Here is a 16314-nt window from a genome sequence, read left to right on the forward strand (position 1 = left end):
CAGACCAAGAACTTTCCAGAACACAGGCGCAGATCGCAACAAAGAGCTCCATTATTTACTATACATACACTTGTAATGCTATTTTACAGCTGATTATTTGAAATAATTTTGAATTGTAATGATCACTTACACGGGCATTGTATTTTAATTTTGAATCTAGAAAACTTCTTTTACAATGTGAAAGGCTGAACAACCAAGTATGTCACCATAAACTTTGCCAGCTCCATAACCGCCCAGATCCCTGTAAAGAGCACATGGTTCCCACTGACATTTCAGAGCGGAGGAGCAGAGCTGTGAAATCATCACACAATCACACGCCATCCACTCCAATTCTCTGCACTCCCAACACACACTGCTTTCTGTTACAATACTTGTAAGGATCTCTTCCCAAAAGTTGAATTCATTGCCCACGGTCGCGTGCAGAAATTCGTCTTTGATCAATGTCTGCGTGCCTGAGCTCCACATGGACTCTGCTGGGAGGACAATGAAGGCTATAACAGATTCCAGAACTCATCACTCTAATGGTCCATCACTGCAGCATCTGAAATATTCATTTTCTAATTATGACTGAATGATCAGATTCGCTGGAGCTGCTGGACTCAGAATGAGCTTCAGGAAGCTCAGGTTTTCATGCAGGACCAAAGGCCACAGATCCTCTTCCCTGCAGTCAGCGTTTCATTCACATGCACAACAAATAAAAAGGTTATATTATATATACTCAGTGACAAAAAAGCACCCAGACGCAGTGGTGGAAATGAAATGAATCTGCATGTGGTGAAAGGTCATGTGACTGTATTGCAATGATTATAATATCAGATCAAATAGACAGCAGAGTGGGCACTGCTGATCCCACCCATGTTCCATTGGGGAAAGATCGGGGGACCTGGCTGGCCTCAATATGACAGACTGATCTCAACATGACAGACTGGCCTCAACATGACAGACTGGCCTCAACATGACAGACTGACCTCAACATGACAGACTGACCTCAACATGACAGACTGACATGATTGGTTCCAACATGGCGCGACTGCGACGTCTGCATGCCCCACATGCCGGGCAATAGGACGTTACGACCAGCAGGCCTCATGCAAACCCACAATGCGACGCCTATCAAACGCCGTCCAGTGCTGGTAATTCTGTCTAATGCGTCTACGAGGCGTCCTCTGTGTCTGGTGAGTAGACATGCCAGCTCCTTGCAAATCGAACACTGGAGTGACATCCAAATCGGACCATTACTTCTGGGTGCTTGTTTTTTGTCACTGAGTGTGTATATTACACATATAACATGGTAGGTGTGCATGTGTGAGTTTGTGGTGTGTCTGTGTGCCCTGTGATGGGCTGGTGTCCCATCCTGAGCTGGTCCCATAGGCTCCCTGATAGGGTCTGGACCCCCCGCGACCCTGAATACGATAAGCAGCTTCAGAAAATGGATGGATGAATGACATATAGCATGGTACAGGGACAGCGCTTTCCATTATACCCAAAATAGTCCTCATTAGCACAGCAATGTTACGCATGTTACACAGCCAAGTTTAAATAATGGCCAGTGGGGGCAGCTAAACGCATAAACGTGACCATTAATCTTCAGCATTTTGTGAATGGGGTCACACTCAAACTGAGCTTTAAATGCTGGCCGAATGTCACTAATTGTCTCCTGGCAACGCTCATCTCCTGATTAGGACCGTGTTAACGAGCTAATTACGCGGCAGCTGAAAAGCCGGCTAATGGCTGTGTTTTGCTCATCATTCATAGTCTCGCCGGCCCTGAAAAAAGCTGCCCCCCCCCTCGACCCCCCCCCGGCTTACTGTTGGGCTGCCCAATACTGTACTCCATATGTGGGAACCAGAGATAGACGTTGACAATGTCAATACAGTCTGATGTACCAACTACTTTCCAAGTATAATGGAGTTTTAAGTTATACTGGTCCTGTGTTTAAACACAGATCATTTTTGACTGATTTCTATGGCACTGGTAGTCACCCATAACACATCTTTAAACAGGTATTGTGCAGTGCCTTGCCCCCCCCCCCCCGAAAGGTAAAAACGAGACGCGAAACTGGATTTGCCGAACAGCGGGACCCACAAGAGCACATGCATATAGGTGAGGGGAGATCACTGGATCACTGGATCACAGGATCTGACAGCTCACTGGATGTCTGTGCCGCCCCAGATCACCACCCCCCACTCACTCCCGAATCCCCTGTATTACTGTCTAATCCATTAGTGCCATTGTACTGGTCTGAGGGTGATCCCAGCACGTCCGCCGCCCTGGGCATGCTGGGGGGGTCTCCAGCAGAGAGCGAGGACTTGGCCAAATCCATCAAATACAGTAAAAACACAAGGTTTGTAACTCACTGCTCCACAAGGGGGCAAACGCCACCCCCCGTCACTTACACTGAGAATGGGGGCATTTTCTAAAAATAAAAGAGCAAAGTCTCAGGTCAAATCCTAATATAATCAAACAAATGAATGGATGCAAGTTGGTCTCAGTAGCCCAGCCTGCTTGGCTTCACCGCGGGGCCCTGTTCGGCTTCACCGCGGGGCCCTCTTCGGCTTCACCGCAGGGCCCTCTTCGGCTTCACCGCAGGGCCCTCTTCGGCTTCACCGCAGGGCCCTCTTCAGCTTCACCGTGGAGCCCTCTTCAGCTTCACCATGGGGCCCTCTTCAGCTTCACTGTGGGGCCCTCTTCGGCTTCACCGCAGGGCCCTATTCAGCTCAGATACTCACGGCTTTAGGTCTCAGGGCCTCTTCATAGACAATGGCTGCTCTATGCGTCCCAGCAGACAGCGACGTTCACTCTGCCAGGAGCCGGTGGTGAGGACATGGCCTGCTGGGGCCCTCCCACGAGGGGTGTCCTCCCCAGGTTCCCTGGGCCCCAGAGTCTCGGCGACATCCACGCCAATCCATCACTGTCCAATCAAACTTATGCTAATGAGCCAGGGAGAACATATTTAAAGACACAGTAAAATGTAGCCATGTCGCGAAAGATTTAATATAATTAGACTTGTCATATAATTTCTTCACATAAATGTGTAGAAAAAGTCTAGTTATAATGAATTCAAAAAATCTCAGATCAATATTTCATAGCTAGTTATACTTAATTTAAATGTGGCCTTATGGGTACATTGTGACATCATGGCCAGAACCAAGTGTGAAGTATTTTTTTCATCATGGTTACACCCCGCATTTTACCCAAAATGCACTGCAGCTAGCATGGCAAATACCAATATTCATTCATATGACATTACGTGCTTGATTTGGTCATAACTGGTGTACTGGTATGAGTAAATGGTATTGGTCCGCGAGTCATAATGTCATGTGTTCATGACGATAAACTGCCATTCTGTCACTGGGAGCATGTGGTGAGACCAGGTTCACCAGAACGGAGATCTCAGGGTTAAACTAAAAACCCACCCGACCCTAACCTTAACCCCTCAATACGCATAATTGGCACATCGAGTCAGTCGATAAAGTCACATTTTATCGTTTCAAATGGCCCTGCCTTGTGATTTCTTAAGCGTTGTTTACACTCTTTCATTTCTTCCAAGAAATGCAAAATGTTCGCTCTCGAAAAATGAATCAGTCGTAAAGATGCGGAGGTCAGCGTGTCTTGTTTTGCGAGAAAAGGTCAGGCTGTGTACACAATGCCTGTTGGTGGAAGACTATTTCTCATTGTGTGCTCTGTAAACAGGCCGTGGGCTACCCAAACAATAACCCACTGTACAGAAGTTACCCACGGGGCGGTCTGTGCTCCCGTTTACAATCAGCCGGGTCTCTGTGTGCCCCCAGGCACAGAAGGAGAGACAGACTCCTAAACTCACTGATCGTCACATTACTTTGAATAAATGTGTGTCTATTTTTTGCCATTAATCTCCTTTAACAAACTTCCATTTTAATTTTAAACTGCAAAACAAAACACTTGCGGGTTGGAATTGCCTGCTTTACTGAACAGTACAACTTGATGCAATTTTCCGATACATTGTACATTTTTGGAGTCACAATCACACCAATTATGCCAATAATTACACTTATTCATCTCTCCTTTACCATATCCGCTAATTAACATACAGCCTCCAATCAGCCATATTTTCCTTTTAGTATCTAGTTCCATTAACGATCCTGAATAACTCCACTGCCTCTTGATTAAATATGCAAAGGTATTATAAAGTATTCATTCACGATTAATAGCTGTAGCAACCGATATTAATTCACGAAATTAAACATTAGTCGAGCGAGAATGTACATTTATGCAAAAATTAATGAGTGCTTCATGCATTGATTCAGAATGGTCTCCCATGCGAGGGCAGCTCTCAGCATGGACACCCGGAAGTCTCAGTCAGTTACAGTGGGCATATTCCTACCTAGACCGTAGGGGCAGCTCTCAGCACGAACAACCGGAAGTCTCAGTCAGTCACAGTGGGCATATTCCTATCTAGACCGTAGGGGCAGCTCTCAGCGCAGACACCCGGAAGTCTCAGTCAGTCACAGTGGGCATATTCCTAACTAGACCGTAGGGGCAGCTCTCAGCGCGGACACCCGGAATTCTCAGTCAGTCACTGTGGGCATGTTCCTACCTAGACCGTAGGGGCAGCTCTCAGCGCGGACAACCGGAAGTCTCAGTCAGTCACAGTGGGCATATTCCTAACTAGACCGTAGGGGCAGCTCTCAGCGCGGACACCCGGAAGCCTCAGTCAGTCACAGTGGGCATATTCTTACCTAGACCACAGGGGCAGCAGCTCCAGCCACTTTTGGACATGAGACAGCTAAGGAAGAGCGTGAATTTGACACATACTTTATATTTTTTTATTTTAAGCAACATACAAATGGGAAAGAGGGGTCAGCCAATCCCTGGAGTAATTAGGGTTAAGGACCTTACTTAAGGTCCCAATAGTGAAAGCACTCTGCATGGCAGGGGATTTGAACCAGCAACCGTCTGATGATAGACCCAGCATCCTAACCCACAGAACCACACATGGCCCCCACTCTGCTGTATGGTGGAAGCCAGCTTGTCCACCCCCCCCCCCCCCCATCCTCTTTGAAGTGTAGTGCAGCCAATGGGATTCACACACAGGGCCTCTGTGGGCTGGTATATATAGTGAATCGGAGCTAAAAGGTCCGGCCAGCAGAGCTGACTTTACGTCTTTCTCCCGCTGAGGATGAACTGGGGCAACTAAACTCAGAGACCTCCACACATTTCCATACCTTCCACACATCCGTACATTAGCGCACACCAGTTGACTCGTGGTCATCATTGCATTGCTGCGGCAGATCGAAGCGCTTCTTGGATTTTAGGAAGAATCCGACAATGTTTGCTCGAAAAATACACAAGTACTTCAAACGAAGCTGAGATGCCCTGGCAAACCATAAGGAGGAAGGATGTCCTGGTACTTAGGTATCCATAGTTATCAGACCTGAGAGGTTTTGCACACTTGGTGTCCTTGCTGTGAGGTCTCACACACCACAGACCGTAACCTGGCAGGTAATGTCAGGATATCCCCAAACACGATGACCGCATAACACCAGGCACTTAAATTACACTGCTTTACTGCAGTAATAACAGAACATCTTATAACCTAGATGCTGGGGCCAGAATCAAACGTGTTTATTATCAAAATGGACAAAAATACACCTGTGAAGATGTGCTTTATAGAATAAATGTCATTTAACAGAGCTGAATAAACTTAAGAGTCTAAACAGTCTGTGCTTTTCCTTCGACTTTATCCCACGGGCTCAAACAGGAAGTGGTTCCTCTGGAAAAGGCTCCTTCAACATCAAACTGCTACCAAGTTCTGCATTCGGGGGACGACCTTATTTGGGACTTTCCTTCAGGTCAGAAATGTACAAGATCCTGCTAATTTATGCAAACTTCCAAGAGCCCGAGTGTCATACAGGGGCGTGCGATGAAATATACTTCTTTAAAACTCACAATGAGCAATTTATCTTTCACCCTACAAAAAGATTCCACGCTTTTTTCCAGGCCAGTCCTGCTGCATAATGGGAGACAACGGGGCCTTTGAGGGCCGGCTGCGTCGGCGTGGGCGGAAATACGACAGCCCTCCAAAACAGAAGTGACACATTTGTCCTCTTTTCTGCCTTTTATAATGTACCCTATGTTTCTGACCTCACTTAGATCCCTCCTTGTGTTTTAAGAAGAATAGCCGTCATTGAGGCGGTAATACATACAGATTTGGTGTAATCAGGCGAGACCAAAATGTTCATGACAAAAAAATGTTTTAATTACGAGGGAGTGTTTTTAATGATTGAGTCGTGCATAAAGGTCGCCTTTGTGGGTCAGATCTTTCACTCCATCATCTTAATTAACCCCATTTAACTTGATTATTGCAATCAAATCTCTATGAACAGAAGGATGTTACACTGACTGTATACTGCTGGGCTGGTTTCAATGCCCTCTTTTCTTTTTCAGACAAAATAACTTTGAGTTGAACACTACTGACCCAGAACGTGAGTCAGTGATCTTGTCTCTGTGAGTCTGAGTCCCTGAGAGTCTGAGTCTTTAACCACCTCCTTAGCAGCCATCAAAAACATGCTGTGTGGTTACCTGCATTGTCTAACATTGCATTGTCCAGCAGCATTGGTCCCATTGCACACCAGGGATGCTTGTTTGTGTGCTCCTAGTTTGCTACACTGTCTGTACAACCAGTGAGAAAGATGAAAAGTCAAAGGACATGAATAGGGACCCCCCCCCCCCCGCCAACATCATTTACTGTCTCACCTTCATACCATAGGGCAGGTGTCATAGTTTTCTGAGCAAAAAGCAAACATCAGTGGCCACTGAACAATTTATTTATTTGTAAGTTTATTCATGTTTGGTTAATTAGTTATACTCCGTTAAAGTCTGAATGATTTGACTAGTGACACCGATGTTTACCCCTTTCTCAGGTAGGGATTCAGAGCTTCTTAGGAAAGATACACACTAAATATCATCATCATCATCATCATATCTCCATGTTATTTGGTTTTACAGCAAAGGCCGCTTGTGGTTACGAATCCGTCACCTCAAGTTTACATACGAACTGCCGTGAATTTAAAATTCAATCACGGCGGAAGTTGCAGCACAGCTGCGTAGCTGAAAACTAATGCGAGTGTGAAATGCGACGCCGGCCTTTCCTGGTGTAAAATGAAACAACGCTGCATTTAGCGGCTACTTAAGCCTGTGGGGGCCCATCACCACCGCCCCCCCCCCCAAATAAAGCCCGCCGAAAACATCAGCGTGGTCATTGCTGCAGGCTGACGCTGTATGGCGTGAAATACATCAACTGGGTATCTTATGCAGCGACTTACAGCATTTACTCCTAGCGTTGGGTTTTATTTGCGCATATTAAGGGGTCATTAAAGGCCTTTGTACTGCTGCGGTTCGTCCTGGAAATCGATTGTCGACCTGCATGAAGAATTCGCACTGCCTATATGTGAAAAGAGGATTTAGGGTTAAGATTAGGATTAGGATTAGCGATTGAGCTTGTTGGGGAATTTGAAAACAGGCCTCGCATCCTGACACAGTAACCTTAGCCTGCCCCCATTCTGTACTACACACCAGACACCACACATAGAAAGCTATTAAACTTTCAAATGTTTATATCTTCAGGCCACAAAGAGCCCCCCCCCCCCCCAGTGGGCGAGAGCTAAACGGGCCCCTTCACCGGAGAGCATTTTATGTCTCTGCCACCCCCCCAGAGACCCACGACCTCGGTCCGCTACAAAAACTGCTCTGAAACCCCAAGCACTGCGGCTTTCCAGATGGCCATAAATGTTTAATTTAAGCTGAAACATCAGGTGACATTTGCCAGCAGTTAGCGTGCTGCGCTAACACGGAATTAGCATGTTGCGCTGGATTGGCGTGCCTTGAGAAATTAATAAAAATAAGAAGTTATTATTATCCCACAACCCCATAGTGAGCCCTGGAATTCAGTACAATAAGTAATTCATTTAGCTCTACAGAACCGGCTAAAAAGACGTCAGAAACCTAATCTGAAGATGTGATCGATGAGCCTCATAATTGTAGATGTTAGATTTCATTCTGAAACTGCTCCACCTTCCAGGTGTATCCAGAAAGCTGAGCAAGCTGCGTAACAATAACGTGCGTAACAATAATGTACGTAACAATAATGTGCGTAACAATAACGTGCGTAAAAATAATGTACGTAACAATAATGTACGTAACAATAACGTGCGTAACAAATTCTATGTAACATTCAAATAATCAGATCCAGCCCCAGCGACTCCACTTCTATAGTCGTCATACTTGCCTCAAATCGCTTTCTTTACTTCAGGCCTTTAAGACTCATGTCCCATAAACCTCCCAAAAGGTGAGCTTTGCAGTTTTTCAAAAAAAATGTCTGGATTTCAGCTAGCAAGTGCTGGTTTTCACCCAGTTCTTCCAGTATCCATGTTCCATGTTTTCTTTAAACAAGTTCATGTTAGAATGGGCCTCGGTGTTTGTGGATCTCGGTGTTTGTGGATCTCGGTGTTTGTGGATCTCGGTGTTTGTGGATCTCGGTGTTTGTGGATCTCGGTGTTTGTGGATCTCGGTGTTTGTCTTTTTAGCAGACACCGTCATCCATAGTGACATACTTTTTTTTTTTTTTTTTTTGAGAAATTAGGATCCCAGGAGAAAATGGGGCTAAGGGCCAAGGTCAGAGGAACTCACTAAAGGGACCTGAACCGGTGACCTTCCGATGACTAGCTCAGTGTATGATGCTGCTAACTCACACACCCTTGGACAGGGGTCATGCTGATCTTCTCTCAGGAGATCCCAGCATTCATGTAGGTCCTGCTGTGCTGGCCTCCACAGCAGAATGGCCCCACAGAACATTCACGCATCATTCTCTGCTAAATTTTAATAAACACCGTTTGAACTCTAAGACCAGAGCCACGCGGTAGATAAACATGCTCCGATGCCGCCGGCCCTTAGGTTACTGCATGTGCCGCCCAAAGGGGGGATATCAGGTGGCCCCTCTGTTCCCATGACCTGTGCCTTCCTGCAGGGGGCGCTAAGGGGACAGATCAGGCTGCCATACTGCTGGCTGATTAGGACAAGAGCAGTGCTCCGGGTACAGACATAATAAATCTATCACACGTTAATAGGATACAATCCATCAATCCTAAGATGGGGGAACCGCTCCTAAGGGACATGGTGAGGGCGAGGCTCTCTCCCTGCCCGGCCATCATGCCATTATCACATAATGAATATGTATAATAGGATTTCGGCTCGTCCTTCGGATGATGATAACCCTTCTCTATTCATTCTATTCCCCTTCTGGGAATTTGTCATAGACCTCGGCCTGAAAGGACCAATGAGAGCTGAGGGTTAACCCAGGACTCATGTAGCACTTATTTAAGTGAAATCCAAGTCACAAGATGCCACCGGACACGTGCTCCTTGCACACCATGTGTGGCATCACTGAAGTACTGATCAAGGCAATTAGTGCAGTAATTGATCAATAGATCAGTGCCAGAAAATTGTCAACTGCTACAATATGCTACCACACTAGGAAGGTATTAATGTTGTAAGTGACAGTTATTTTTTTTTCTCCCTTTCAAAAGGTGAGAGGAAGGGAATAGATGTAGAGTCCAGCTGCTCCCACCTGAGGCCCCTGTAGGGCCCCGGGGCCCCTTCTGCCAGCCACACCCCCAATCCCCCCACCCACGGCATCACTCCAACCTCCAGCTAGCAGCTCTGCTGTCCGGACATACAATCTAACATTTCTGAACTATAACCAACCCACTGTGCCATTAGACCCCAGTAGGACCATGCTGCAGGTTTCCCCGACATATTTCAAGCCTGGTTTCTGCCAAATTGGTCACAGGATCCATACTGGCATCCTGTCGACATCCCTGTGTAGTTCTGCATTAATAACTAAAAACACACGACCTTGGTCAGATAATCATTCAGGCTAACGAGGCAATTAGAAAGGGGGGCAAAACGTGATAATAATTTAAATGCAAAGGTTGTTGTTTTTGGGGGAGGAAGGAAGCCATATTAAATATTGGGGGGTACATATCCCACACCCAGTCCTCCTGATTCTTCCCCTGGGTCATAGTCTGTAAGGAACCTCATTTTGTCCCATAGAACAATTGGCATCTTCATTTCGTTTGTGGGTTTAAACAAACCAGAACTATCCCAAACAACCAAACGTAGGTGCAGGCGGACGGTCAATAACAGAAAGAGAATAAGCGAGGCAGCCAAACCCAGGAAGACACGCTGGCAAGAATCAGACGTCCAGCAAGTCAGAAATACAGGCGGTGTAGAGTAATGAGGAAGCGAAAAGCGTGGGAACCACTCAGGAGGGGAGGTACCTCAACACCTCACACAGAACAAGGACAAAATCTGGCAACTCATCACAGGGGGAGGCACAACAGCTGATCAACCCCCCGGGTAGGAAGATCTCTGCAGGCCTGGAGGTTCAGGTGAGGTTGGGCTGGTTGAGACGCGGGCGTAACATCGCCAGGGTTCCACTCACAGAATAAAGGGCGCTACTATCACTTAATTCTGCTACATTTCACTCACAGTCTCACAGTTTACATCAACAGCTCAGCAACAAACAGCAATATGATGCAGTGCTATTTTAACTCAGAGGAAGTTAAGATTATTGTTTTTAAACTAGGCTATGATTTTGAAATGCTTAGCAGTCACACTTAGAGCAAGTTGTGAAGCCGTATTTTTCCCATCAGCTCTAACCATGGATATAAGAATATAATCACAGTACACACCTGCTCTCTGAGTCGTCTTTGGCGATAGATCTTCATAGAGATTTAAGGGGAAAAGTTCATATTCTGAAAGTTAATGCCTGACCAAGAAAAATATCGACACTGAGAGGAACAGAAAGATGCAACTGAGACAGAAAAGCCACCCTTACAGAAATAGAAACAGGAAATGTTACCATAAAGAAAGAGTTAGTGAGCTCCTGCATCCCATGAGTGCCTGCGTTCAAATGGCAGCTCTGAATTTTGGCTGGATGAAACCAAAGAATCACGAATAAACTGGCTTTGGAGGAAAAGGGCAATTATTAAAAGAGGTCTTTAATTTTGAGGGCAATAATGCATGTGGAGGAAATGAATGGACTGTTCAGTAGAACAAAAATATTCCTGCTGTCTCTCCACATGCAGTGTGAGAGATGGAAATATCCTGAAGGTCAGCATTAGCAGTGAAATTAGCAAGATGTCTTTCCACTGTCGTCCACAGTATAGTATCTGGCAAAAACATCTGCTCTGTTACTTGGAATGTTTTCTTCTGTTCCAGGCCACATATACTATAAGGTCTGTCAAACGGAAAAGAACAAGTGTACCACCGAAATCAAATTAGTAAAAAGTTGTTAGTATTTGTAGCCAGCGGTCCAATTATAAAAGTAAGGAACACACGCACGCATGCGCACGCAGGAACACACGTTTGCGTTTATATCTTTGTGGGGACCGTCCATTCATTTCTATGGGGAAAACCCTAATTCCAACATGACAACCTTAACCCCTACCCAGCCCCAACCTTAACCATAAGTAACCAAACAAAATACATGATTTTTGGCATTTTTTTGTTTTTTTGATCGCAGTCACGGATAAAGTTTTTATAAAACTGAGTTTCCCCTTGTGGGGACCAAAAGAATGTTTCCCACAATGTCAAAATAACAGATTTTTATCACATTGTGGGGACATTTGTGTGGGGACACACATACACACACACGTACACACACAAAAATGTGTGGGACTCAATACTGATAAAGCCTGCCTCTGAAAAAGACACGAATGTGTAATGAAAGAGTCCCATTCATTGCACTTTTTCACAAAAGATCATGGCACACTTTGAACTGCCTTGGATACTTTCCTGAGAATTTTACCAAATTTATCTTGAAAACGTTTATACTCAAAGAAACCACTTTGTAATTTTTTTCCACATAACTACAAATCTGCTGATTCCACTCAAATTAATCGGCAAGCGATGCTTCTTAAGAATCGATGCATTTTTTCACAATTCGCCCCCCCAAAAAAATAAACAAATAAATAATAGCAAGTTCCTTTTATTTTATGATCAATCTGCGCGTTGAGGCCAAATCACAGCGCATGCAGAGCGCGAGGACGAAACGCATAGCTGAGAAAGACTGCAGTCCTGTATCAGACAAACTGATTTTATCAGACAAACGGATCAGTCATTTTTGGGTTGTGTTTGGTTATGCAGTGTTAGTCTTATTTTAAATGATGAAATATTTATAATATTTTTTAAATCTTTCTTGCACCGCATTCTTTTACGATGTTACTATTGCAATGCCATGATATACACCCCCACCCCCCCCCCCTACCCTCAATGTAGAACTCTCCGCGACGCCTCCGGTAACGTGTAAAAGGTTCACGTATAACAAGCACGTGCATTTTGTCTATTTTTACTTTGAGAAAAACACGGAACAAGATATACTAAATCTCCATAAACTGCATAGCAAACTGGCAGATTTGGTAAATAGGAAAGTTTAACATATAACACAATAATGCAAATAATATTAAATATTCTTTCATTTTAGAGAGCATGTGCAATGCAAATTAAGTGTGATTTGTGATTCTCCAGTACGGTGACGCCTACAAATGAAATGTTTCCCCGTGCTGGACAGATGGGTTTGAGACCCCCGGGGGGGGGGGACATGATTCATACGGGGCACCGGCGATTCAGGATGGCAGCCTGAAGCGATCCAAGCACGAGGTCAACCGTTATAAATCTAATTAGAAAGTACATTTTAATTAACAGTCATTTTTAACCTCGGCGAGGTGTTAATCTGGCATTAAGTGAGAAAGTGACTTTCATGTATTCCTCGCGAGATATTTAACACGTTACTCTAATCGTTTATAGTCCGTTCGCAATATCGCAGCTGTTACAAAAATATGTTTCGATTGCTTGTCCTTAAGTAAATTCGGTGCACAAATATAGGCTATTCCGGATGTATACCTATATTCTTGTAAAACAACGCAGTGACAATGAGACTGCAGCCAACACACGGCCGTTACCGTTCTCTCCAGTAAACTGTTCGTCATATCAAATAAAATATTTGACACCTAGAAAACCTAAAACATAAACGGCAAAATAAAAATACAATTTTATACGAGTTTCAGCAATTTTACTCCAGGAAAACATAAATAATAACCACAAATAATGTATGGTCTTTGTTTGCAGATGTTTTACAAAACGAAAAACACGGGATAGTTTTTTTTCCTGTAATGCTTTGTCTTCTGGTTAGCCGGCTATACCTGTGGGTTTTCGCTGCCAGTTTATCAAAATTTTCTCCGTTACTTTTATTGTAAATTGGGCTGGTGCGTTATTGAATTCCAGTTAACACACTGCGAAAGCTGACTTTCAGCTTGAAATAATAATTTTTACAAAGTTTCTATGGGGTTATATGGACAGACATTAAATGAATGTTTCATTTCTTATTTTATATAAACAGTTGAATTTAATTTACTATATAACCTACATATAGATAAATTAAATACTTTATTTTAAAATGCATCGTTCAGTGCTTATTTTATTTCTTTGCTATATTTGTTTCTTCGGCAAAAGCAGCAGCATTATGTATTTCAAAGAGTGATGAAGAACACATTCCTTTCCCCAGAGAGAACTGAGACGAACTTTCTGAATCCTTTCGCAAAAAATATTACTAATTTTACACATTATTAACTAAGCGAGTAGTAATGTACTATCAATGCCTTGTAACTTTTCCAGGATTTAAAATAATTTATCAAATAATTTTAATGATCAGTTCTCATGCAAAACATTGCACAGTATTTTGATGTTTTCATTCGCAAATACTGCATGAAGTTCTCTGCAGCTTGGTGCGCCTTTCCTGTAGGAAATGTTAGCTAGGCACAGCCTACATGATTTGCATCCTTTTCATGGTCACAATACGCTAGCAAGACTTGCTATCGGGTTGTGAATTGTCGCTTAACATTCACACCAGTCTCTCATTTCCGACTTTTTCTTATGCTAACATTTGCAATGATAAGGTCGTTAACACACGTGAGAAGCTCGTTAAGAACTCTCCCCTCGATGTTAACTATTGTTATTACGTGCCGGCGTTGAGGAAAGATGTTACAAATCCTTCAAAGTCAAGCTATAAAGGTGAAACTCCGATGCTACAATATCCATGATTTAAGGCGTACTTTAAGAGGGTATGACTGAGAGGTTGGAAGTCGGACAGTAGCAAGTACATAGTTGGCAGACCCGCGAGACAATCCCCTTTTTGCTGGCGAGTCAGACGTCACTCGACCACGTGACTGTATAAGTGAAAAGTAATTAACCGGACAGCTGATTGTTAATCTGAGTGAAATTCGCCGCGCCTCAAGTTGTAAAAAGTCACTGCGGAGAAAACTCATCCGGGGAGTGCAGGATACCGATGCAGTAAACGAATTTCAGGTTTATATCGAATTGTTTATAATATATTGTTGAATTCTGAACCATCAGAGTGGCAAGAAGAATCGGTTGATGATCCGCACCGCGACTGGTCAGTCACCTGGCTGCCTTTAGCGTTCCGCTGGAGTTGGAAGTGAGCGGCGATGACCCTCTCTGAAGGCACCAGTGCCAGCCACATGTCAGCACCACCGGCCATCACCTCCGAAGATGCGGACATCGATGTCGTCGGTGAGGGCGACGCGGGCGCGGACAGCGACTGCGACTGCCAAGGAGACCTGGGAGGCATGCAGGAGATCAGGGTTACGGAGATGACAGGTAACTCGTGTGAATACGAGAGAGCAGGCGATGGGCAGAGCACTGGGAACGAGCAGGGATGTGCGCCAGGTCCGACACAGAAGAAGCCGAAAAGCAGCTTGGTAAAGCCGCCGTATTCCTACATTGCGCTCATAACCATGTCCATCCTGCAGAGCCCGCAAAAGAAACTGACTCTCAGTGGTATCTGCGAGTTCATCAGCAACCGCTTTCCGTACTACAGAGAGAAGTTTCCAGCCTGGCAGAATTCAATCCGACACAACCTGTCCCTCAACGACTGCTTCGTCAAAATCCCAAGGGAACCGGGAAATCCTGGCAAGGGTAACTACTGGACGCTGGACCCGCAGTCGGAAGATATGTTTGATAACGGCAGCTTTCTAAGGAGACGGAAGAGATTTAAGAGGCACCAGCCAGATATACTCAGAGACCAGACCACCATTCTGATGCAGACCTTTGGGCCATACAACGTTGGGAATCCATACGGTCGTCACTTTGGGATGCCCCCACCAGCTTTCTCTCCTGCCGCCGGTTTGCATTATCCATACATCCCCTCTCTGACTGCGATGCTTCCACCTGCGGTGCCGCTGTTATCCTCCGCTGAACTGAGCCGAGGGCCGTACAGCCCTCAGGCCGGGCCGGGCATTCAGCTGCAGCTGGATGGCGCAGGGACGGCGTCGGGTACGAAGGCAGCGCTCCCCAGAAGGCCGTCATTTAGCATAGAAAACATAATCGGGGCGTCCAGCACTTCGTCCGATTCAGAGACAGTCACCCGGCCCCCGGCAGCAATTCAGTCCGCCTTACTGAGCGCACAGTCACTGCTGATATCCCGGACGTCACCAGCTCTTACACCCGTCTTCAGCGTGCCGACAAACATTATTTCGGCACAGTTTTTACCAACAGCCTCCAATGCACCGACATCGAAATGGCATTCTTCATAGTTGTTTTTAATCAATCACAGCTAATTACAACAATGATATACGCCTACAGCAAGCACTCGGCTTTAAATATATGGGCACACTTTATGTGAAGATGAATTGTAAATATTTGTAAGAAAGTGTTTTTTAAAATTTAGTTTGACTAAGAAGGAGAATTTTAAATAAAAAAAAAAAGTTCATAAGATTTTAAATTTTGTTTTGTATATCCATAGTATTGTAAATGTCACCTATTAATAAATGAGACTGTATACAGATCCTCTCCCAGATACGCATGAGATTCGCGTGGTTTTCGACAGTTTGAGTTTCGTGTTTCGCGGCTGCGTGCCGAAGACAAACGTCCTGCATCATTGCTTTATATAGGACGCCAGTATGACACCCAGCCCAGAAATGTAACTACAGTAAAATATGATTTAAAAATAAAACGCAAAGACTTCAGGTGAACTATATAAACAGAGGAGGTGTGTCTGTTTGGGTTTATATTCAATGTTCACAAAATAGCACGAACAGAGAATATTAATGCCGACATATCCTGCATTACAGTGGTAATAAATCCCTTACATGAATAATAATAATAATTGGTAGTTGCAAATTCGTACAGTTTTATATGTGTAATTTGAAAGTTAGTATTTTAGATACATTTTTAAAGAAAAACAAACGAATGAAAAGG

The 16314-nt window shown here is 44.6% G+C and overlaps 2 protein-coding genes across 2 annotated transcripts in view; one reads left to right on the top strand and one right to left on the bottom strand.

Moving 5' to 3' along the window:
• Positions 1–14632, bottom strand: part of LOC111847419 (KN motif and ankyrin repeat domain-containing protein 4-like) — a 58980-nt gene extending 44348 nt beyond the window's left edge. Inside the window, exon 1 of the mRNA XM_072704405.1 lies at positions 14501–14632. The gene's annotated coding sequence lies outside the window, so the exon portion shown is untranslated. The remainder of the gene's footprint in view (positions 1–14500) is intronic.
• Positions 14544–15829, top strand: LOC111847421 (forkhead box protein D3-B-like). The gene has a single exon (XM_023818575.2). The coding sequence runs from the start codon at positions 14544–14546 to the stop codon at positions 15648–15650; it is 1107 nt and encodes a 368-aa protein (XP_023674343.1). The 3' UTR covers positions 15651–15829.
• The last annotated feature ends 485 nt before the right edge of the window (positions 15830–16314 follow it).

Source organism: Paramormyrops kingsleyae, chromosome 21 (assembly GCF_048594095.1).
Source record: "Paramormyrops kingsleyae isolate MSU_618 chromosome 21, PKINGS_0.4, whole genome shotgun sequence".
Taxonomy (NCBI): Eukaryota; Metazoa; Chordata; class Actinopteri; order Osteoglossiformes; family Mormyridae; genus Paramormyrops; species Paramormyrops kingsleyae.